We start from the raw sequence: 24,831 nt of genomic DNA on the forward strand, positions 1-24,831 counted from the left end.
TCTGACTCATGAAAAAAAACAGGAGTGAAATAAAAGACACTGCATAAACTCCGCTACCGTGTGTTTATTTAATTATAGGTACACCTACATGTAGGCATAATAGATTGCAATAGAAGCCTGTATATTACTATTAGGACTATAGAAAAATGTGTCAAGGATGTATAAATTAAATAGGCTAAACTTCAGCTGGAGTCCGATTTACTACGGCAACACTGTTGACCGCATCAGTGATCTCCTTCCATTCCGAATTCTTTCTACAGCCTTTAATAACAGTTTTCAGGCTGACGAATAGGACACACGTTAGTGCAAATGAACCTGAGATATCAGGGTTTCAGTCTCCACCTCTGAAAAGTTCCGCTTCTCAGCCGGATTACGTCTCACCATGTCGTAAATTGTAGGGGCGAGGCCTCAAAACCGAGAATATATTGGGGCGTTGATATTTAAATGCCGATTGTTTCCAGCCGCCGCATTTATCAATGTACGACCATTCTTACGCTCTGATTGGTGTGATACGAACTTTTCATGAATCCCACGTGAAGCCTGTCGTAAGATGATTTCTGCGCTCATATCTGCGCTGGTTTCTACGTTAGGTTGATAAATGAGGGCCAACGTGAGTGAAGAAATTGATAGAGACAACAAAACGGAACAAATCAGAGAAGCGAAAGAAAAGTTGTGTCCTGTTGGCACTTCACTCACGTGGTCTGAAGGAAAGGCCTTCTCCTCCAGGAGGATTTTGTGCCGCCTTGATGTGGGTTTGTAGAAGGAAAGCTGCAGAATAATGGCATTAAGAAAGGACCGTTAAATGTCTACAACCTGCTGTCATTTTTGCCATTTTAATCACCGTTTTCAGAGGTGGGACCAAGTCACTGTTTTGCAAGTCTCAAGTCAGCCTCAAGTCTTTGCACTGAAGTCCCAAGTCAAGACTAACAAGTCCCAAGTCCAAGACTAACAAGTCCCAAGTCCAAGACTGACAAGTCCCAAGTCAAGTCCAAAGTCCTAAACTTTGTGTTTCGAGTCCTAAACAAGTCATAACGCAATATTCACCAAATCTAAACAACAGAGTAATAATAATTTGAATTTACATAAACCATGAAGGTCTTTTCAAATGTGTATTTATTTACAAGTTTTACCAAATGCTACTGAATATAATAACACAGACACTGCATAATGTTTTATGTCTACATAAATTAAAAACAAATGACAGCTCTATAATTCTTATTGGTAGAAAGAATTAGTCAAAAGGCTCAAGTCCAAGTGAAGTCACGAGTCATTGGTGTTGAAGTCCAAGTTGAGTTGCAAGCCTTTCCTGAAATGTCATGTGACTCGAGTCCACGCCTCAGATCGTTTTTACTTAGTTTAGAGGTGTTTGATCATGAACTTCTAACCATCGTTTGCATATAGAGAAGGTAAGACGTTACCAGTAGAAGGTGGAGATTAACCGTTAGGCCGTTCATCAGCGCCACCTCTTCAGGTTTCGCTCCTGGAAGACACGTACCAGGTTTTATTGTTCAGCAGCATATTAAGCGTCCATGTCCATGTGGGCTTGTATTGTCTTGTTGTGAATCGATGAACCGATTAGTTAAATAGTTGAAACTAATGCATTAATCTTTGCAGCTATTTTTGTTGATGAAAACATTATTTAATAATAAAACATAATGAATAGATTTGCCTATAATTAAAATAATAGTTAGTTGCCACCCTAAATGTTGCCACCGGGGCTCACAAACTAAAATTAGGAAATAGGAATTAACCGAAACTCGTGTAAACCTACACGCTGTAGCTGTAGCTTACACACACAACCTGAACATAAAACCAGAGTGTACCTGAACACAACCTGAACATAAAACCAGAGTGTACCTGAACACAACCTGTAACAAAATGTTGCCACCTGGGCTCATAAACTAAAATTAGGAAATAGGAATTGACCGAAACTCGTGTGAACTTACACACTCTTGGAAATATCTAATATACATACGCCCTTTTTTCAGCATTTTTGTGATGTTTTTGTCTATTTGTTATGGATAATCAACGTCCCTAATATGTCAATAGAAATTTATTTCAAAATACAAAACATTACACTTCATAATGTACTGTATCCATAACACGTTTGGTCCGGTTGCGGACCGCGATCCGGACTTTGAGAAGTGCTGAGATAAAGGAGGATTTCTGCGTTGGTATCTGACGCTGAGAGCCACTAACCAAGCGTCAGGATTTTACGAGTTGGGAGTGAGAACTGAGTCAGAGCTTTTTAGGCTGAGAGGAAAAGCAAAGCGACTCAGAGAAGTTTGTCTCTTACCAACAACATTGGCCATGAGTTCCTCTATGTTGTTCTCAGCCCACGCCCAGGGTCGGGAGCCTTCGGTGTGACCGTGGATGGCCCTAGAAAAAGAGTTTATCATTTAAGTTCAGTCACTTTATTATCCCAAATGTCAGGAGAGCAAGATACAAAAACACAAGACAACAATATAAAAGACATGAAGTACACATTTTTTTCCTGTATGTAATATACAACACGATTTTACACAACACCACAGGAGCAATCTCTAAAACATTCGACATTACATGTCGTTATTGCACATGGAACAATGGAATTTTTACTCCTATTGCTCTTAAACCAGGTTTCTGTCTTTGTAATTTGACTCGATGACATTGGAAATATCTAAAGGTCTGAATGTTGACTAGAAGACTCGACCTACGCTTTGGCCCACTTGTCCAGCTCCTCTTCCACGTATTTCCGGGCCGTTCTGGGCTGAAGCCCCAGCGAGTTGCCCACCAGGTAGATGCATTCCTCGGCCCCGTCGACCAGCGAGAGATCAGCTGCAGAAACATCACAGGAAGTCATCCTACAACTGAGCTACTCAACCCTTTAATGTTACACTCATTGTCTATTAATGGATTAGTTGTTTTGTTCTCTGATTTACTGATTTATCGACGTTTTTGGACGCTTTTGTTGGTGTTTTTACAAATATGCCGTTTTTGTCGCTTTTAGCTACCGATTCTTTTCTGGATGAACGGATTAGTTGTTTGGTCTCTAATCACACGTTTGACTCAAAAAAGGTAAAAAGAAAAAAAGACCAAAAAGTAGTAAAAATTGGCGACAATAACGTCGAGAAAAAAAAAAAAAAAAGGTTAATCTTTGCAGCTCGTCTTTCCTTCATCTTAACAGAACCACAAAATAGTTTATCATGCGTAGAAAAAGAAAGTGACCGAAAAGTGTTTAAAAAGTGTCACAAAAAAAAGCATTTTTGTTGGTGTTGTTTCTATGTTTTTGTTGCTTTCTCTTAGGATTCTGGATTAATAGATGGAACCATGGTGGAAGTTTGACTTTCTTTACATAACAAAAAAAGACTCATTCATTTAACACTGGGTGAATGGATGAATCTTTGCAGATGCACCTGTACTCACAGGGAGGCAGATCTTTTATTTTGGGCACCAGGAACTGGTCCCTGAGATGTCTGAGGGTGTCGTGTTGGTCCAGATGTGCAGCCACCTCTGCATCGGTCGGACCGCATCCCAGCAAAGCTGAAACTCGCTCCAAGGTTTCCCTCGCCGTCGAGCCAACTAACAGGTCCATTACGGAGGGATAGGGAGGCAGCTGGAACGGAGTTGAGCTGAAACTTTAAAATAATTAAAACCACAAACAGAACAGGGTTGAGAAGCCAGCAAGTTGCATATCCACTGTGTGTGTGTGTGTGTCTGTGTGTGTGTGTGTCTCTGTGTGTGTGTTCCCCTCCAGCTTCTCAAATGAAAGGATTTACTTTTTTGCCCTTTTTTATATTCATCACAAATCACTTCATTACAAATTGATAATTTTTTATGTAAGATTACGTTTTTTTTTTTATATTTTGTTTGTATGGAAAGGATCCCTACACTGTAAATATATACATTTTTAACCAAATAATTACTACTTTTTTAGGAGACCTTTCTGTTTAACCAGAAACAGCTCTGAAGTCGCTAGCTCTAAACCCACCAGACTCCATTTAAAAAAAACATCCTCCCAACACTTCCTTCTGACTAACATGTGACTGAACTAACCAATCAGAAGCTAGGAGGACTAGTAACTTGCCCAGCACTGTGTATAAACAATAAACCATAAACCATTTAGAGATCTTTGTTCCATTAATGTGACGTTTCTGTCTTGGGTAGACATGGGGTTTGTATTTATATTTCTAAAGATTGCAGTCATATTTAAACAAACAAATACATAGTACATAATGTAGTTTTAGATACAGTGTTTTCCCTCGGTTTATAAAAGACATAGGTGCACACGTTTATGAATAATAATAAAAAATCCAATTGCACATCATTTTTGGAGCGTTATTAACACCATATATGTGTCTGGAACGTTGGAAAAGCCAGAGCAGATCATAAATACATAACACTCAAAAGGTCAAAGACAAAACTTGCTAAACTACAATCATTAGATCTGAGAAAAGACTTCGTTTCATTCAGCCAAGGTGCTGCCCCCATTGGCGTAATTTACAGTTATAACCACCCCACCCCCCATAATCAAAACTGGCCAGTGCAACCTACCCCAAAAAACTATTATAATTTCCTTTACATAAATAAATTCACCATAAATTGTTGCAGAAAAATTCACCAGAAATGCACAAAATGTTCAAAATTTCAATTTTGCTCAAAAGTGAAGCTCGCAACTCCCCCCCGCCCCCATGTTGAACCTAAAGTAACACCCTTGGCTGCAGCTAAACCTTATAATGGTGGGAAACCCCGTGGATACTAGAACACCACTAGCAATTCCGAATCAGTTAGATTAATAATATGAAGAAGGGAAACAGCCGACTCACCGTTAGCACAGGCAGCAGTCCGACTGAGCGAACCTGGGGGTGGTCTTTGACCTCTCGGTGTTTAGCCTCCAGTTAATCATTGCTCTAACACACTCCATGGTAGTAAAACATGTAACTCTGGGATCAGACTAATTCCTGTTAGCAAACGTCCTTCTGTGCAACACGCGGGTTCCCCCTTTTCACAGTTTCACTTTTGCCACACAATGTTAAAAAACCGCCGTGGATTTAACCCTTGTGTTGACTGGGACTGGGCTGAACACAGAGAAAAGTCCCTAACCAACATTACAAAAAGGGAAACAGGTGTTTACAGGTCCTGGGGAGAGGCTGCGTCTAGTATTTGGGATGCATAACTAGGGATGGCTGACGCGAAACTGACGTTCCGAAGCTTTGTTGAGGTCCCGAAGCGCAGATGTTTCGAAACACTGATCCGAAGCGTGATTCAAAAGACCCATGTCACATGACTACGGCTAAACGAAGCTTCGGAGTGTTTCACAAGTGTTTCAGAGTTTGATTGACAGGGAACAGACCACACAATCTCTGGGGTTTTTGTGAGAGGAGTTTGATTTTGAGTGATATTTTGGTGATATAGTGACATTTATAGTGCGATTTGTTTAGTTATATTTAGGCTTACATTTAAATTTACACATTGACTGATAGGCTAGAGACAGACAGCTATAGCCTACATACAGTGACACATTAATAGATAGATACATATATAGCTACATAGATAGATAGATAGATAGATAGATAGATAGATAGATAGATAGATAGATAGATAGATAGATAGATAGATAGATAGATAAAAATGGAAGCTCCGTTTTCATTTTCATTCAGAGCCACAAATGTCAACATCAGGCCCATCATAATCAACATCACCACCAGTAGAAACACAGGACAGTTTATGGGAACGTTTTGATGATCGTATCCGTGAAACCAAGATGATACACAATGCTACAGCTGATGCCACAGTGGAAGAGAAAAAATACCTCAACTCTGCGTTTTTGCCCAGAACTCCTGATCCCCTAACTTACTGGAAAGAGAGAGCAGTAATCTTTCCTCATTTGTATGTACTTGCTAAAAAATATCTTTGCATGCCAGCAACAAGTGTCCCTTGTGTGAGGATTTTTTCAAAGGCTGGAGAAATTATCTGTAAAAAAAGAAGTAGGCTAAGTCCTTCCACAGCAGAGAAATTAATATTTTGGAATAAAAATCTATAAAAAAGTGAGACATTGTGGCTTGATTTCTTTTATTAATTCATTTTTCATGACCAAAATAACATTATGCACAGTGAGGAGTCTACAAGCTTCACATATTTTTTGAATGGCTCGTTGTCAAGGTTGTTTCAGATCAACACCTGCCAGTGACCACTAGGTGTCCTCGCTGAGACGGGGTCGGATTGTTTCGAAGCCTCGACACAATCTGGAACATTTGCTTCAACTGTTTCATTGTTTCACGAAGCCTCGATCTGCCCACCACTATGCATAACTGCAATCTCTTGATAACAAATACTGTATACCACATATGGAGTACCTTCAAAAATGATATGTGGAATAAATCTCCACTTTAGTGAAGAAAAGCATTATGACACACTCACACAGGACGCAGGATTTTTACTACTATTGCAGTAAAGGATCTGAACTCCTTCTCCACCGCTGTTAAAGGCTCTTTAGTTTGACAGAATTTAATTAATGCTGCACAGTGGAAACATTCCACTAGATGGCAGCAAAGCATATATAATATCCGCTACACACACACTGGTAACAGCATATATAATATCCCCTACACACACACTGGTAACATAGCATATATAATATCCGCTACACACACACTGGTAACAGCATATATAATATCCGCTACACACACACTGGTAACATAGCATATATAATATCCCCTACACACACACTGGTAACAGCATATATAATATCCGCTACACACACACTGGTAACATAGCATATATAATATCCCCTACACACACACTGGTAACATAGCATATATAATATCCCCTACACACACACTGGTAACAGCATATATAATATCCGCTACACACACACACACACACACACACACACACTGGTAACAGCATATATAATATCCGCTACACACACACTGGTAACAGCATATATAATATCCGCTACACACACACACACACACACACACACACTGGTAACAGCATATATAATATCCGCTACACACACACTGGTAACATAGCATATATAATATCCCCTACACACACACTGGTAACATAGCATATATAATATCCGCTACACACACACTGGTAACAGCATATATAATATCCCCTACACACACACTGGTAACATAGCATATACAGTGGGTACGGAAAGTATTCAGACCCCTTCAAATTTTTCACTCTTTGTTTCATTGCAGCCATTTGCTAAAATCAAAAAAGTTCATTTTATTTCTCATTAATGTACACTCAGCACCCCATCTTGACAGAAAAAAACAGAAATGTAGAAATTTTTGCAAATTTATTCAAAAAGAAAAACTGAAATATCACATGGTCATAAGTATTCAGACCCTTTGCTGTGACACTCATATTTAACTCACATGCTGTCCATTTCTTCTGATCCTCCTTGAGATGGTTCTACTCCTTCATTGGAGTCCTGCTGTGTTTAATTAAACTGATTGGACTTGATTAGGAAAGGCACACACCTGTCTATAAAAGACCTTACAGCTCACAGTGCATGTCAGAGCAAATGAGAATCATGAGGTCGAAGGAACTGCCCAAGGAGCTCAGAGACAGAATTGTGGCAAGGCACAGATCTGGCCAAGGTTACAAAAGAATTTCTGCAGCACTCAAGGTTCCTAAGAGCACAGTGGCCTCCATAATCCTTAAATGGAGGAAGTTTGGGACGACCAGAACTCTTCCTAGACCTGGCCGTCCAGCCAAACTGAGCAATTGTGGGAGAAGAGCCTTGGTGAGAGAGGTAAAGAAGAACCCAAAGATCACTGTGGCTGAGCTCCAGAGATGCAGTAGGGAGATGGGAGAAAGTTCCACAAAGTCAACTATCACTGCAGCCCTCCACCAGTCGGGGCTTTATGGCAGAGTGGCCCGACGGAAGCCTCTCCTCAGTGCAAGACATATGAAAGCCCGCATAGAGTTTGTCAAAAAACACATGAAGGAGTCCCAGACTATGAGAAATAAGATTCTCTGGTCTGATGAGACCAAGATTGAACTTTTTGGTGTTAATTCTAAGTATGTGTGGAGAAAACCAGGGACTACACACACTGGTAACATAGCATATATAATATCCCCTACACACACTGGTAACATAGCATATATAATATCCCCTACACCTATCACCATTTCTAGCCACTGGGGGACCATAGCCAGGCAACTCACATTAATGTTAAAAAACCTCAAAGTGACATTTTCATGCCATGGGACCTTTTTAAAAATATAAACGCAGATAAAATACGAGATTTTAGGCTGCTAGTATGGGACAATGTATAAGCCGTTGCTCTATACACATAATCCACCTGCAATCCTTGCCATTCCCAGAACGGGCCGGTCCCACTTCAGTATAAGAAATGAACAATTATTTAAATAAAGGCAACATCAAAAAGAAAGGTCTTCAGCCTTGATTTAAAAGAACTGAGAGTTGCGGCGGACCTGCAGTTTTTTGGGAGTTAGTTCCACATATGTGGAGCATAGAAACTGAACGCTGCTTCTCTCTGTGTAGTTCTGACTCTGGGGACAGAAAGCAGACCTGTCCCAGACCACCTGAGAGGTCTGGGGGGTTCATAGTGCAGTAGCAGATCAGAAGCTTGTGCAATGACAATAAAATGTAGTCTATTTTACTCTGTTTAAAAATAAAGTGTCATTTTAAAAGATATCTGCACAGCACATATTTGAGCCATTTTCCACCACAACATTTGTTAAGAAAACATACAAAACACGTGCAGTTGAAAACACGCCACGTTTGGGAAGAAACACAAGTTGTGTGTTTTGCTAAGCTAAGCACGCAGACGTGTAAAATAAATGACTCGTGGGTTTTTTAAGAGTGCAGAAGAGCCAATATGGCTGCAAGATGTTTGCGTTTGCACTGTAATCGCTGACATGCCTCTTGCACGTTCTTGTTTTTCTCACAGTAAAAGGAGGACGTGTGACATCTGGAAGCGCTCAGGAGGCGGGACTAAAAAAAAACCGCGCCCTCTGTTGTTTCTCAGGGGCACAAACATCAAAAGGAGGGGGCAAGTAATGTTGTCTCTCCTATCTGAATGAAATCCTGAGAGTCTTGCTAGAGCTGGGGCGCGCTCTAGTTATCGTTTGGTTTCATAAAACTCAGGCTACATTTACACCACTACGTTTAGGTTTAAAAAGGAATATCTTCTGCTACGTTCCCCCCCCTCTCATTCCCCCTGCTCTGCAAAAGGTAAACATCATGCTTTGGTTCAAACATGCAGAGTCTGAATGAACTGAAGGTCTGGGACTTTCTCACAGTTTTGAAGAGAAGTTTGAATGAGAAGGCGAGCGCAGAAACACCTGCTGCTGCTCTCAGCTCTTTTATTTAGTGGAAAGGTATGTCGTTTGGTCTCTGTAGCCCCCAGCACCTGAGATTTACTTCAGCCTCTCTGTTTACGCTCTGCGGGGTTCCCACTGAAACCAGTCTGTGTTTACAGTCACATGAAGAGATAAGGAACCGAGTGCTTGGTGTTCAGGAGACTTCCTACGTTATACACTCTAAGAAATGTGTGTGTGTGTATGTGTGTGTGTGTGTGTGTGTGTGTGTGTGTGTGTGTGTGTGTGTGTGTGTGTGTGTTGGCGTGCGTGTGTTTTTTAATGTTCTCTGTTGATTGTTGGAGACGATGCAAGAAAATGTTATGTGTGAATAATAATGTGAATAATAAAAAAAAGTTCTAGCAGCTCATTACCCGGACTTACCCGTAATTAGACAAATAGAAATGATGTGTGTAGCTACAGTTAAAATACAGAACATTTTCTGTTAGGCCTGTTATAGAAAATCCTCTCAGACAAAGTTAGAAACCTCTAAAAATGTTGGAAATTGTTGAAAAAAGCAACAAAAACATCAGAAAAGGCACTAAAGGTAAAAAAAAAAAAAACAGACAAAAACGTTGGAAAAAGTGTCACTAAAGGTAAAAAAAATGAGAAAAACAATTAAAATTGTATATGTTAGAAAAAGCGACATATGTCAAGGAAATTGACACAGGGACTTCTTTAATCTCCCAAATCTAACCTCCGTGCCTGCCAAAGGTTGTTGGAGCACAAATCATGAAATTCTTTATTTTACGCATCTTATTTGCAAAAAAGAACAGCAATTGCTTACGAATATTTGACAACAAACATTTAGTTTTTTGCTCCCACCACCCCCCACATATTGCCTATGCAAATAATAATTAAACAGGAAAAATAATAAGTATCTATTTCCTATTTTACCAAGTAGGTGATAAAGTAAAATACACATAAAATTAAAATATCTAAAAAATAAAGTAACAATATAAAAAATTTAAATAAAGGAAGTCCGTAACTTATGCAATCCTAAATGTAAAAACTAATCTGCCTCCTCCTTCCCTTCCCCTCTCTCTCTCCTTCTCTGCCTCATCCTTACCTCCCTCCCTCGCTGACTCCTCCTTCCCTCCCTCTCTCTCTCCCTGCCTCCGTCCTCTCTTTGGGTCATCTTGCGCCCTCCGCCCATGAGAAGCAGCAGTCTGCAGCGACAGAGCGCCTCCTCTCTGATTATCAATCAGCAGGAATACGTCCAGTTCAGTTTGCTCTCAATGGGACCCGAAGACTGAAACCAGCAGCCTGCTCCATCTCTCTCAAACCCCGGAGCTGCAGCCATGGACTGCTGCGCATTTGGATGTTTACGCATCGCATTGCTGTGGCTCGTGCAATCAGGAGCGCTCGCGCAACACGGTAGGTGCAAGGCAAACGTTTTATGGCAAGTTGAGACAATCCTAAATCCTTTTTGTGTCACCTATAAGCAGTGGTGGAATGTAACTAAGTACATTTACTCCAGTACTGTACTTAAGTCCAAATGTTGAGGTACTTGAGTCTTCTTTTCATGCCACTTTCTACTTCTACTGCCTAGAAGATAATTTTACCCACAAAACTACTTTTTTATCTTCATGATCAGGGACATACAATAAATAAAGGAGATGTCTAATGCAACACAGGTACAGGTACCGTTTAAATAATTCAATCATTATTTTAATTTTTTTTTACAATGCAGAAAAAATAGGAACATCTTGCCTGTTAAAGCTGCAGAGAGTGCAGAGCTGCGTGTCTCGGCCTGTGAGGCCGCATTCCTATCACTCAGCAGAGTCCAGAGGTTAGATGGACCTTTAGAGACAGACGGGAGATCACAGACAAGAACATTACAATACTGAGACACAGATACATGAAACTCACAGTTAAAGGGTAACTTCAGGTTTTTTTCCAACCTGGACCCTATTTTCCCATTTTTGTGTCTAATTGTCTGATGAGAACAACAATCTAATTTTAACTGCTCCAGTGAACCAGGCTGTAATGTAACCCTACAGGACTAATGTTTAGCATCAGTTAGAGTCCACTAAAAGTTCTGTTGTTGCTGCTGACAATTATTCTAAGTGTCTGACAACATTATGGAAAGGATCCCTACAGAGATAGACCTTTTAGTTAAAGAGGAAGATCCTGAAACAGCCCCGAAATCACCATCACCAAACTCCAAACTCCATGTAAATAATCAGGACTTTTAGCGTGTATAGAGCCAGCATATCTCCACATGTAAATGGGTGAATTAAGGGTTTATTTCAACCAAACCAGAGTGGTGATTGTTGGAACAGTGGAAAGATGAACCAAGACGGCTGTTCATAGTTTTATGTTGAGTCTGTCGACTTTCAATGAAGTGGGTTTTAAAATGAGTCAGGTGGGTTTAGCGATCGCAATTTTGCGGATTTTATTTTTTTATTTCATTTTCTTACTCTTTAACAGAAAGGTCGACCTCCTTAGAAATCCTTTCCATAATGTTGTCAGACACGTATTATTAATCTGAGCAATGTGAGTCAGTACATTGTAGTTGGTTTCGCTGACTGCTTAGTACTGGACCAATGTCAAAGATTGTTGTTCCCATCAGGAATCACTTAGACACAAAAACATGAGAAAATAGAGTCCAGGTTGAATAAAACCCGAAGTTACCCTTTAAAATCTCTCACAGAGAGAATGTCTACTTTTGATTCAAATGCATTTTCAGTTTTGTAAAAGTGCCTCAATCGATGCAGCAGTTATTATCTGCTATTATTAGCTTATAGAGCTGATTTGCTAACTCTCACTTTGGCAGAGGAAGTCACTTCACTGAAATATTCTTCACACACTGAACTCAATAAAACTAAAAAACAACCAGGAATCACAGAAGAAAAAGTGCCGTAAAAACACGAAGAGAAATCAAAAACAGACTTATAATCAGGAGAGCAATGCTCACAAACATGCAGCGGTAATTGGAACAAGATTACAAAACTGTAATGACTCATTATTACACAACATAATACACTTGTTGCTCAATATCATCCAGTAAACTGCATCATCTCCCAGCATGCCTTTCTCTTTCGGATATAGACTCTTTTTTGACTTTTATTTTAACAAAACCATAGGCGTACATTTCGGGTTTGCAGGGGATATGTCCCCCCCAATATTTAGAAGAGGAAGATGTGTCCGCCTTAAAAAAATATGAAAAACAACCCACTCTCAGGGGGCTGAAAATACGTACGGAAAACAAGGACTCTCTACATTGCTACATCTGGAGGTTAAAGACGCATAGTGTTTGACGCTCAAAATTTTATGAAGGACGACCCCCTGGGTATAATGTGTGTCCCCCCCAATGTTGAAACAAACCCTATGCCCCTGGACAAAGCTGCTGTCTCTGTCCCCTCGTTCTCCATCTCGCTCATATCTTTGTCTCCGGGGCGTCCGACAACACATCAACGCCTGCAGTCGTAAACTTTAAGGCAGACCGTCGTAAAAATCAAACGCTGTGGGTCCTCGCAAAGCTTTGCGACAGGAACACCAGGCATTTCTGTGTGCCAAATCAAAGTCTCAGTCAAAATAAGACAGTACAGGTTTAACTTGTTACATTCTCGTCCTCTTATCCAGACTTGTGACTTTGATCTGTGTGATTTGTTTTTCCTGGTGAGTGGCGGGCCCTCTGGGAACAAGACCCCTAGCCTCAGTTGTGTTAACACCACGCTCCCCCAAATTAATCTGCTTTCCTGAGAAACTGGAGAATTCCCTGCAGAGTCCGTGCACATCTGGGCTGCTGCGGGCCTCCCTCCCAGTGGGATCTCCTCCCCCCTGGGGGTGGGGGGCCGCTTCATTAACTCACCACCCCCCTACAATCCTAAACTCCCCTCTGGCTATGTAAACTCATTAAGCTGCCTATTGGAATAGTTTAGCCATCAGCCAAAAGTCTCCCCCGACTGTCTTTCTTTGCCTGAAAACCCTGCTTGTTTGAACAACCTGTGACCTCAAATCTTGTTGTTTAGTTTCCAGACAAGGCTTACACGCAGACAGGCGGCCATGTAAACGATAGCATTTGCTTTCAAGAGGCTGTCAACATGAAGACCAGCCTGTCAGTCTGTGTTTAGGCTTTGGGATCAGCCTCTGTGTCCATTCAAGGCTCTGTCGTCCTCAGGCATCCTAAATACCCTGAGTGTTTGTTTTCTCTGATGTGGCTTTACTCGGCCGCCCCAGTCAAACTCAAACAGGGGTAAAAGGGAAGTTGTAAGCAGCCTGATCTTTTTGTTCAGGTTTTGTTAAGAAAAGCCTCAGTTGACGACTTTGACCTATTTCACTGACAGTGGTAGACAAACAGCAGGACTCAGTCAAAGATAAAGACGCGACTGATCACAGCCGCAGATTGTTCGGCTTTCATTTCCTCTTCATTAAGTTGACACATCTGGAACTCAAAAACACAAAGGAGATTTTAGATTTGGAAAACATAGATTTTTTACCAACCTAAACACATAACATCTGCTAAATGAGTGTGTCATTTCCACCATGCTTGTTATCCTTCACATCCCAGCTCCAGAGTGTTACCCCGGAGGTCACCGGACTTTGCGTAACCCGCACCGCAGCGTGGACTTTGACTCCACAGAGATCCAGAACACAGCCATCCAGGATCTGATCTGCGACCACTCGCTGCCGCCGGGCTGGTACCGGTTCAGGATCAACAACAAGCCGGCCGAGATGCCGACCACCTGCGTTGAGGTAAGACGCCAAAAATAGCAGCTGAGCTCTGCCGAAAAACAGTTTGTACTACCTCCTGTGTCTCTACTCTGACTTCCCTGATTGTCAAAGTCAAACACCATCTGCCTGTGCAAACATCCAGCAGGTTGCTTTAATAAGCACCTTCAGTCCAAGTGGAGAGATTAATAACCCACTGGCTGCAGGTAATAACTGTTTCTGTTGCAGATGAACCGCTGTGGGACCCAGGCTCCAGTGTGGCTGTCTCTGAAGGACAGCTCCCTGCCGCGGCCCGGCGAGACCCGCCAGCTCTCTGCCTGCGCCACCTGGCAGTTCTTCCAAGGCAGCACTAAGGACTGCTGCCTCTTCCGCATCCCCATCACGGTGCGCAACTGCGGCGAGTTCCTGCTCTACCACCTGCAGCCAACGCAGGGGTGCATGGGATACTGCGCCAAAGGTGACCATGCTGGACGGGTCAATGCCCCAAACAGAACGGGAGCCGACCCTGACATGTTTTCAAGTGCTTTGAGCTATTAGTAAAAAGGTCAGAAACTCCAACACGTTCTCACTCCCAACTCGTAAAATACTAACCCTTGGTCAGTGTCTCTCAGCGTCAGATACCGACACAAAAATCCCCCTTTAGCTTCTGTATGGAACGCACCGGGCAGAGCAGGAGCTCGACCAGGGTGCTGTAAGATCACGTAGTATGAAGAGAGACAACAGTAGAGAGTAGTATGTAGAGAGACAACAATAGAGAGTAGTATGTAGAGAGACAACAGTAGAGTAGTATGTAGAGAGACAACAGTAGAGAGTAGTATGTAGAGAGACAACAGTAGAGAGTAGTATGTAGAGAGACAACAGTAGAGAGTAGTATGTAGAGAGACAACAGTAGAGAGTAGTATGTAGAGACAGCAGTAGAGAGTAGTATGTAGAGAGACAACGGTAGAGAGTAGTATGTAGAGAGACAGCAGTAGAGAGTAGTATGTAGAGAGACAACAGTGAAGTGAGTAGTATGTAGAGAGACAACAGTAGAGTAGTATGTCTAGAGACAACAGTAAGAGTAGTATGTAAGAGACAACAGTAGAGAGTAGTATGTAAGAGACAACAGTAGAGAGTAGTATGTAGAGAGACAACAGTAGAGAGTAGTATGTAGAGAGACAACAGTAGAGAGTAGTATGTAGAGAGACAACAGTAGAGAGTAGTATATAGAGAAACAGCAGTAGAGAGTAGTATGTAGAGAGACAACAGTAGAGAGTAGTATGAAAGACTGAAAATCCGATGGATCAAACAACACAGGACTTTCCCCCAGGAGACCAGGGTTCATGTTCCACATGTCACTAAAACATAAATTATATAACCCCACCCACCATCTTTCCCGTGTCAGTTAAACGTACGTCCCGACCCAGAGCGTCAAAAAGTGACGCCAAGAGTCCCGACCAAGAGCGTCTCAATATGACGCTGAAGGAGACTTTTTGCGTCAATAACAAATGCCAAAGATACCTGACCAAGCATCGGAGAATGTGTTTTCTTTTAGGCCAATACCTATACTGATATTTGAGTTTAAATAAAATCTGATAAAAACATACCAGACAATATTTGTGCAACATAATAGTGTAATAAAGACAGAAATCTGATAAATGTCATGTTTCAGTTACTCCAGATGTAGGAGCCAGACTCTGCCCAGCAGGTGAGGTAGAAGTCAACGGTCGATGCAAAGGTGAGACATTCTGTTGGCTTCTGAAACTACACGTGATCTTATTAAACATATAATTTATCATGTTTTAACAGCTGTATATTACTATTCTTGTGTGGATGTGATATGATTTCTATCTTTGTTGTTAAACTAGTTGTGAAACATGAACAAACACAGAACTTTCTTTTATTATCCAGTTTGACAGTCAGTCATAACGGAAAAAGAACATCAATAAACTACTTTAAAGTAGATTTTCTTCTGGGCTAAATTACGTGGTATCATAAACTCCAGTACTTGCCGATAACAATACCAGTATTTACAGCGGTATCGGAGGCTTTTCTGATACTGGTATCGGTATCAGAACATCTCAATTTTATTATTTTATTGTCAAACTGAAATCCTCAGCAGGGTTGTTTAAGGCTACATTTACACCGCTACGTTTTGGTTTAACCTAGCAATGTAAATGTAGCCTAACATCAGTGCCGTCTGTGTTTTCAGCTGCCGTCCCGTCGCTGTTGTCCCGGCCGCTGATCACCCCGGAGCTCATCGGCCACAGTGTCCACCTGAGGTGCTCCTTCGTCCCGCCGCCGTGGAACCAGCCGCTGGGCTTCCAGGTGGTTTGGGCCAGACACATCAGCCACAGCATGAAGGCCGAGCTCAGGCAGGAATCTACACTGAAGCCCTTCTCTGTGGTGGAGATGGATGGCGTTCATTTCAGGCTCGGAGAAACGGTAATTCCAGCCAGACCGTGAGGAAAGTTTCGCAGGGTTTGACCCCTCGAGTGGGCAAAGTAAGCCAGGGATCAAGCCGACCTCTCTTCGCCTGGGTTCAGCCGTACAAAGCAAAGGCAGAGATGCAAACGTGTGTCATGTCCCATTGAGAGAAGACAAGAGGAGGGTGGGGAAGTTAAATCAGTTGCAGGTTGGGAAAGCCTTAAGCCACATGCTTCCCATTTAAACCTCTCCATTCAAATCTTCACAGTAAATTCTGGGGAAGTTGTTTTCACATGGACCGACGCACACACGCACGGGAACAAAAACATTGCAGACTTTTACTTGCTCATTACTGGAGTTTCTTTCAGCCTAAACAAACCTGAGAACATTGATTTCTTTCCTGTATTGGGAGTATTATTTGTTATAATCACACTTCTTTGCAGCACATCTTTTGCTGCACAGCCTCAGAAATTTCCTGGAGAAATGATCTCTCTCCAGGAAACATTGAGTCATTAGATTTTCTCGTACAGCTGCGGACTGTCCATATTTGGACCCCAGGGTTGTATTAGTTGTGTCTGGAACATGTTGCAGAGGGCTGGGCTCACTCAGCGAGCCTTTCTCTAACACATGTTGATTTGGCAGCTTTCTTGGGTCAAAGGTCATCTCCATTTCTAAGTAAGTTAAAAGTTAAAATGTTTACACCGCTACGTTTCGGTTAAAAAAAGGAATATCTTCTGCTACGTTTCCCCCTCTCATTCCCCCTGCTCTGGTGTTCCCCCTCTCATTCCCCCTGCTCTGGCGTTCCCCCCTCTCATTCCCCCTGCTCTGGTGTTTCCCCCTCTCATTCCCCCTGCTCTGGTGTTTCCCCCTCTCATTCCCCCTGCTCTGGCGTTTCCCCTGCTCTGGCGTTTCCACCTCTCATTCCCCCTGCTCTGGTGTTTCCCCCTCTCATTCCCCCTGCTCTGGTGTTTCCCCTCTCATTCCCCCCTGCTCTGGCGTTTCCACCTCTCATTCCCCTGCTCTGGTGTTCCCCCCTTGCATTCCCCCTGCTCTGGCGTTTCCCCCTCTCATTCCCCCTGCTCTGGTGTTTCCCCCTCTCATTCCCCCTGCTCTGATGTTTCCGAGCCCCTAAACCGGAGACATTTGGAAACACTCTAACCCGTTTTGGTTTGGAATCTGCGGGGTGTGTTTCCTGCATTCTGTTGAATTTTTCTGCTAGAATTTCTGTCTTTTCTGCATCAATTAATGGCTCAAATGTCTTAATATAAAGGAAATTATTATTATTATTCTCCTGTATTGTTTAAAACTATCTGCATATTCAGTGCACTGCAAGGTAAGGATGGTACGGTCCAGTATAGGGGTGTCTAAAATTGTTAGGAAACACATTTAGAGGTAAGAGGGATACATGTTTTGAGCCACGTGAGCGGTTATTTATACTATTATACCTCTTTTGGGGAGTAAGTTGTCTATTTTTTTATGGGACAAATTACTACCTCTTCTAAATATCCCCTGCATCCCCCCGAAATCTAGACCTATAAAAATGTAGCCTCAGAAATATTTAATTATTTAATTTTCAGTTGATATTTAAAATTAGCTTTTGCTTGAAAGTCACTTTCAAGTTTAAGGGATCAAACCCTGATAGAGGGACTACATACCTTTTGTCTTTAACTTATTTTATAGACATGTGATTTTAGGGTTAAAGAGTGATGTTTTCCCTGCAGTTCTCCTGCAGTGTGTCGACTTTCAGAGCCAACTCCAGCCACAGCAGATCTCCTCCCAAAGAAAGTGAGGGTTTCTACGCCGGACTGAAGGTAAACACTCTTGTGTTTGAACTCTACACCAACATAAGGAGTATTTGAGGGCAGTGTTGTAATGTAACACAGTACTTTGTTGTTTATATCTCTGGAAACTTTGACTTTTACTCGGATACATTACCGCTCAGCGTCTTCGTTACTCGTTACTTGCAAGACATGTTTTTGTACGTTGGAGTGAAAGATTCTTCCTTACAATAAAAAAGTAAAATTCGGTTTCTTTTTTTCTCTTTGTTGGTGCCAGACTTTGTATTTGATGTTGAAGAAACGTTTAGTTTTTGTCGCTTTTTCCAAAGTTTTTTGTCACTTTATTGGTGGACATAAAGTTCCTCAGCCTTTACAGAAAAAAAGCACCCAAAAACTTTGGAAAAAGCTACAAAAACTAGGCCGACCAAAATGTATTGTGAACCAAAATTGATATGCAGGCCAGATTAAAGTCTGCGAGGGGCCTTTGAGTTTGACACGGGTCCTTGGTCTAAAAAACGTTGAAGACCCCTCCCTTAGGGAACAAAAATGGACTGACCTGCATTCTACCTCTTTTTCTGACAGCTCTTTGCTCCCTCTGTTTCTCTTCAGTTTTCTCCAGACTCGCTCCACGTAGCGGAGAACGGTAAAGAGCACGAGGTGAGCGTGCACAGCACGGTGCCTGTCCCCTGCTACGGCCCCGTTTACAGCCACCAGTGTGGACTCCATCTGGCTCTCAGTGTCCACGACCCAGGTCAGACCTGCAGGGAAACACCATACTGACATTCAATTCAATTCCATTTTATTATAGAGACACAATGTGCAGGCACACATGCAACGAAACGCAGGTCAAACAGTTCATTTCAGAAGATGCAGCTTTGTATGAGAAAATGTTACGGTTACTGAGGCTACACAAAACATTTCTGTTTTTATTTACAGGACAAAGTCCGGGTAATGAGCTGCCAGAACTTATTCTGTAATTTATTTCTTAGAGGGTAGCTCAAAGATTAAGACTTAACGTTGGACTTGAGAGTTATCAACATCAACATTATCTCCAGACTCAGAAAACAGGACAGCAGATATAAACAATGACATTAGGGGCCCTATCTTGCACAACGCGCCTGGCTTTTAAAGGGAATGGGAGATGACACTGATTGGTTGATTGCATGTTACGCCCAAAACACACCTCTGATTAATGAAGACACTAAGTACAACCCTTTAGAACCAGGCGCCCGGCGCACGGACACTTTTTTCCGCCGTTAAACTATCAGAAGTGGATTTGGACACGCCCTGAACACACCTGCACCAGGCGCTTCACGCCGTGCGCTTAGATCGTTAAAATAGGGCCCTTTATAATATGTGCAAATGTTGTATATGTACTTGTGCATAGTACATAAAAGTATAAACATATGATATACATTAGAGCTGGGAAATATATCGATATTATATCGATATCGTGATATGAGACTAGATATCGTCTTAGATTTTGGATATCGCACAAGTGTTGTCTTTTCCTGGTTTTAAAGGCTGCATCACAGTAAAGTGATGTACTTTTCTGATCTTACCAGACTGTTGTAACTGTTCTATTTGCCTTTATCCACTCAGTCATTATATCCACATTACTGATAATTATTTATCTAAAATCTCATTGTGTAAATATTTTGTGAAAGCACCAATAGTCAACACTACAATATCGTTGCAGTATCGATATTTGATCAAAATTATCGTGATATTTGATTTTCTCCATATCGCCCAGGCCTAATATACATACTGCAAGAGTACAAGAGAAGAAGAGCTATTTCCCGCAGCTTGTTTTGGGTTCTTCTGTTATGCTCTGACTTGCCCTGTACATCATCACATGAAAGCCGGCTCAGGAAGACATTATTACAGCTCCGCAGGCAGCTGCGTGCCATCCGTTAACACTAACTCACTGCTTTGTTGACATCCACAGACCGCCTGGGACACGAGGCCCCAAACGTGGCGCTGTCCACCTGCCAGGTGGAGCTCCAGCCTGACGCCTGCAGCGGAGGCAGCTGCGGCCGAGCGACCTTTCTTCTAACCGCCGTCATTGACTTCACGCGAGATGGAAACCGGCCGAGTCTAATTGGTGTTTTGCCCGGACCCAGCGCACCACGACTCTGGAGAAGCTACGTCCCAACGTCTCTGAGAGTGAGTTGAAATGAAATCCAAGGTCTGCATGGAGTGATAGATTATTCATGTAGTTCACATTCATGGTGAAAAGATTGAAAAATGTCACAAAAAAAGTGAGAAAAAGTGTCGAAAAAAAATTCAACAGCCTGACAAAAAATGATGACAAAAACGTTGGGGAAAAAAGCAACAAACGTTGAAAATAATTAGTATGTTACAACTATCATGTTTTCCAAATGATGGACAGATTTTTAGGCATTTATATAGCTGCTGTAAATGGAGCATGCCTCCCGGACCCCCCCATGGGTTTGGCCCCGAATGTTTACAACGTCTGGCTCCGCCCCCGCCTCTGGCATTCCAGCAGGGTCCAAAACTAAATTAAGAATAACAGCAGTGTGATATAATCATCCAAGTGTTTTGGGGTGTTTTATAACATTTTATAGCATTTCAAAAAACAATGAAATGGTTTCTTAACAGTGTTCTGACTAAACTTGAGATCACAGTCTGTGATTATACACTCACATTTTCATAATCTCATCTTTTTTTCACTCAGAAATGAGGTGTAATTTCATAAATGAGCTTGACTGACCATGATTTCAAAAAATAAATGTTAAGCCAGTAGGTCGATGTTAGTGGTGACTCTGGTGGTAGTGAAAAAAAGCGGAAAAAAGCATCAAAACCCTAAAAAAAAGCATAAAAAAGGGTTAATTTTCATGATCTTTTTTTACCTGGGAGGAAATTGCATGGTCGACAAGAGTTAAAGAGCGCTGCTCTACATAGTCAATAGTTGCATCTCAACAAGCTATTATTACGTGTGTTAGACATCCAGATCGTCTCTCTGATTGGCCTGTAGCAAACATCAAAAAGCCCGGGGTCACAGGGTCACAGGGTGGAGGGCCCCTAATTCTCTTCTTCTGACCTCTGCCCGCAGGTCACTGTCCAGGATGTTCCTACTTCCATCTGCTACTCTCTGACTGACCCGCACGTCATTACTCTGGATGGCAGGTAACTTTACCTCTTAAAGGGTAACCCTATTTCCCCATGTTTTTGTGTGTTAGTGACTGATGGGAACAACACTCTTTGAAATTGGTCCAGTATTAAGCAAGAAGGTTGTAACCGGCAGCCGTGACCTGGGCTGTAATGTAACCCTACAGGACTAATGTTCAGCAGCAGTTAGAGTCCACTAAAAGTTCTGTTGTTGCTGCTGACAGACTCAGATTATTATTCTAAGTGTCTGACAACATTATGAAAAGGATCCCTACGGAGATAGACCTTTTAGTTAAAGACTAAGATCCGTTTAGTTTAACATGAAACAGCCCCGAAATCACCATCTACAAACTCCACCAGACTCCATGTAAATAATCAGGACTTTTAGCGTGTATAGAGCCAGCATATCTCCACCAGACTCCATGTAAATAATCAGGACTTTTAGCGTGTATAGAGCCAGCATATCTCCACCAGACTCCATGTAAATAATCAGGACTTTTAGCATGTATAGAGCCAGCATATCTCCACATGTAAATGGGTGAATTAAGGGTTTATTTCAACCAAACCAGAGTGGTGATTGTTGGAAAAGTGGAAAGATGAACCAAGACGGCTTTTGGTAGTTTTATTTAGTTTCTGTCCACTTTGAATGAGTGTGTTTTACGATGAGAAAAGTCCTGATTATTTACATGGAGTCTGGTGCATTGCATAGCAATTTTGTAGATGTTTTTGTTTAAAAAAAGGATCTTACTCTTTAACAAAAAGGTCTATCTCTGTAGGGATCCTTTCCATAATGTTGTCAGAAACTTAGAATAATAATCTGAGTCTGTCAGCGGCAAAACAAGAACTTTTGTGGATGTAAATTGAAGGTGCGCAATTGCCCAATAACTTACATTGTAGCTTGTTTCATCTCGCCTACTACTGGACCAATGTCAAAGATTGTTGTTCACATCAGTCACTTAGACACAAAAACAGGAAAATAGGGTCCAGGTTGAAAAAAACCCAAAGTAACCCTGAAAGTAATTTACCTCTTAAAATCAGTTATCAGCAGGCGTATAAAAGTTAGGCCTTATAAAACACCAGATTAACTCAGATATTGACATATCTTTATGTCCTTCTGTCAATCTGCTGTGTGCAGGCGATATGAAAACCACCAGACCGGTACCTTTGTTCTTTACCGGAGCATCGTCAGGGAGTTCGAGGTCCACTCTCGCCAGTGGGACTGCGGCAGCCGACACTACACGGTCGCCTGCAACTGCGGCGTTGCGGCGCGAGAGGGGAACGACATCGCTGTCTTCGACATGTGCAATGGCCGGCCACAGGAAACCCGGCCACAGCTGACCCTGAAGAACCTCGGTGACGAGGAGGGCAGTCGGGTCAGGGTGCTGGAGTCCCACCAGGGGAAGAAGGTCACCGTAGGTATCCCAACCTTTTGAAACGGGTGCATATTTGTTTGGGGAAATTAATATTTGCTTCCCAGGAAGAATCATTGTAGGGCTGCACAATATAAAGTTTTTTTTTTTATCATCATCGCAATATCAACTGGCGCAGTAAACGTATCGCGAAAGGCTGCGACATATCGCCGAAGACACACAGAGAGTTAGTTGAAAGAAAATATCCGTAGAAAACTGTAAAAATGTAATTGTAATTCTTTTTTTAGTGCCTTTAATATTCAATTCAATGTTCAATTTCTTCAATAAAAGAACGTTGGAAACGATTTCCTTTCATTTGTTTTAAATTCAACAAGCAGTTTGTTGTTCTTGGCAGAATAGTGAAAGCAGCAGAACTGAGAACACTTTAACAAATACGTATTCGGCGCCCAGGTCATAGGCGTAATTTACAAGGGGGATGGGGGAGTTACAACCCCCCCAATAATCAAAACTGGCCAGTGCAGGCCACCCCAAAAAACTATTATAATTTCCTTTCCATAAACAAAGACATTTGCAATATAAATTGTTGCAGAAGAATTCACCAGAATGCAGAAAAATTAAATGTTAGACGCTCAAAGCGTTTTCCTGCATGTCTTCCCCCTTGCCCAAAAAATTATCTTCAATATCTATTTATTTATTGCAATATTCAACAACATTACTGCATATTTTCCTCATATCGTGTAGCCCTACATCATTGGCTGCGTTCCTGGTTGAACAACACCCTGACTGTTGCATGAAGGATGTAATCAAATCTAAATCTTATACATTTCAAGAATGCACATCTCTTTCAGAATCTAAATGTTCAGTTGTTAATGTTAGCTGCTCGCGTTTTCCTACCTGTCTTCCCCTTGGCCTAGTTGATCTTTACCCTCCGCTTTTATTTACCGCGATGTTCAACAACACGCATATCGGCCGTCCTACGTTCGCGGCCCCTGCACCATCAACGCTGCGACGACGGCCCCGCCCGACTGGGGGCTCCGAGGCGCGGCCCCGGGCCCGCGCCTGACGGGCTCCTGATCCAATCAGCCTGCAGCGCTTCATAGAATACTGGAGGTCAGTCACAGAGCTTTTACTGCAAAACTGTAGCTCTATCATGACTTGGTTTGGCTTAAATTACTGAAAAAGGTTAGCAACTAGACCAACAGGTGACAAAACTACCGATTTTTATATTTATCATTGTAAATCAAAGCGTGTTGACGTTGCAGAGCTGCCTTAGTTTCTGTCCGTTTCGAATGTTGTTGTTACTACCACATTACATTGTGAGATTCTTATGCCGGTGTAGGGTCCAGTGGTTTGCTTACTTTAATATTTCACCGGAAATAGTATGCAACGCGTATACTATTGGCTTCATAATAAGATTTCGGAGGTACTAAACAATTTCACACTGTCTTGGCTACTTAATAACATGTTAGTGGGGGACGCAACCTGAGCTAATTGTTTCTGTGGTGGTCCTTTCTGTGTGTGTGTGCGTGTGCGTGCGTGCGTGTGTGTGTTAGGATAGCTCCCGGGGAGAGTTTATTTGACAGGACCCCTCCTGGGACGACGCAGGAGGTCCGGAGGCCTTTCTGCGCCTGCCAGAAAGGATACAGCGCTTCTCACCACGCCGGCCGAGCGATGAAGAACTTGTACAGTCCTTCCGCTCACTCCGACTGCACATCATACGATAACGTGGATTACACATCTGTGTTCCCCTCGATGGACACAACGGTGGAATACATCAAGAGTCCAGAGAGAGAGGAAAGCATCCTGGATACGTCTGCCTTCAACAGCCATCCTCTGGAGCGGAGGCACCTTTGGTTTCACAGCGAGAACTATCCAAACAGCGACGGCGATCTCGAACCAGACAGCGGGTTCCGGGAGGATCTTCTGCTCTCCAGGCCGCAGAGACAGGCGCTGTCTGATTTCCAGCCTGTCTTCACCGCTCAGAGCCTCAGTGCAGCCGATCTGGAGAACTTTGCCTACTTCTTCCCTGAGGACCACTCGGCAGAGGCCCGGCCGGCGGCGGGACCCCGCTGGCCCACACCCAGTGGCCTGACCTCGGCCAAAGCTCTGGAAGTGTGCCAGATAGCCTTGGCCAACTCCACTGT

At 42.4% G+C, this 24,831-nt stretch overlaps 1 protein-coding gene and 1 long non-coding RNA gene across 4 annotated transcripts in view; both read right to left on the bottom strand.

Annotated features, from left to right (window-relative positions):
- The window catches only part of kynu (kynureninase), a 29,823-nt gene extending 5,398 nt beyond the window's left edge, over positions 1–24,425 (bottom strand). The window contains exons 1-7 of one of the 3 annotated variants that reach the window (XM_039793267.1): positions 24,344–24,425; positions 18,742–18,943; positions 3,406–3,617; positions 2,697–2,817; positions 2,297–2,379; positions 1,419–1,480; positions 697–768 (exon numbers count right to left, since the gene is read on the bottom strand). In XM_039793267.1, coding sequence (XP_039649201.1) covers positions 697–768; positions 1,419–1,480; positions 2,297–2,379; positions 2,697–2,817; positions 3,406–3,617; positions 18,742–18,943; positions 24,344–24,425 — 834 coding nt within the window. Of the gene's footprint in view, positions 1–696; positions 769–1,418; positions 1,481–2,296; positions 2,380–2,696; positions 2,818–3,405; positions 3,618–4,805; positions 5,241–18,741; positions 18,944–24,343 lie in introns of those variants that run through there. The other 2 variants (XM_039793266.1, XM_039793265.1) reach the window with 2 other exon arrangements.
- Positions 20,255–22,542, bottom strand: LOC120554383. The gene is made up of 2 exons (XR_005638391.1): positions 22,480–22,542; positions 20,255–20,345 (listed from the first exon to the last, which is right to left on the bottom strand). It is a non-coding gene; the product is annotated as an uncharacterized LOC120554383 (long non-coding RNA).
- Positions 24,426–24,831: the final 406 nt, after the last annotated feature.

This window comes from Perca fluviatilis, chromosome 24 (genome assembly GCF_010015445.1).
Source record: "Perca fluviatilis chromosome 24, GENO_Pfluv_1.0, whole genome shotgun sequence".
Classification (NCBI taxonomy): Eukaryota; Metazoa; Chordata; class Actinopteri; order Perciformes; family Percidae; genus Perca; species Perca fluviatilis.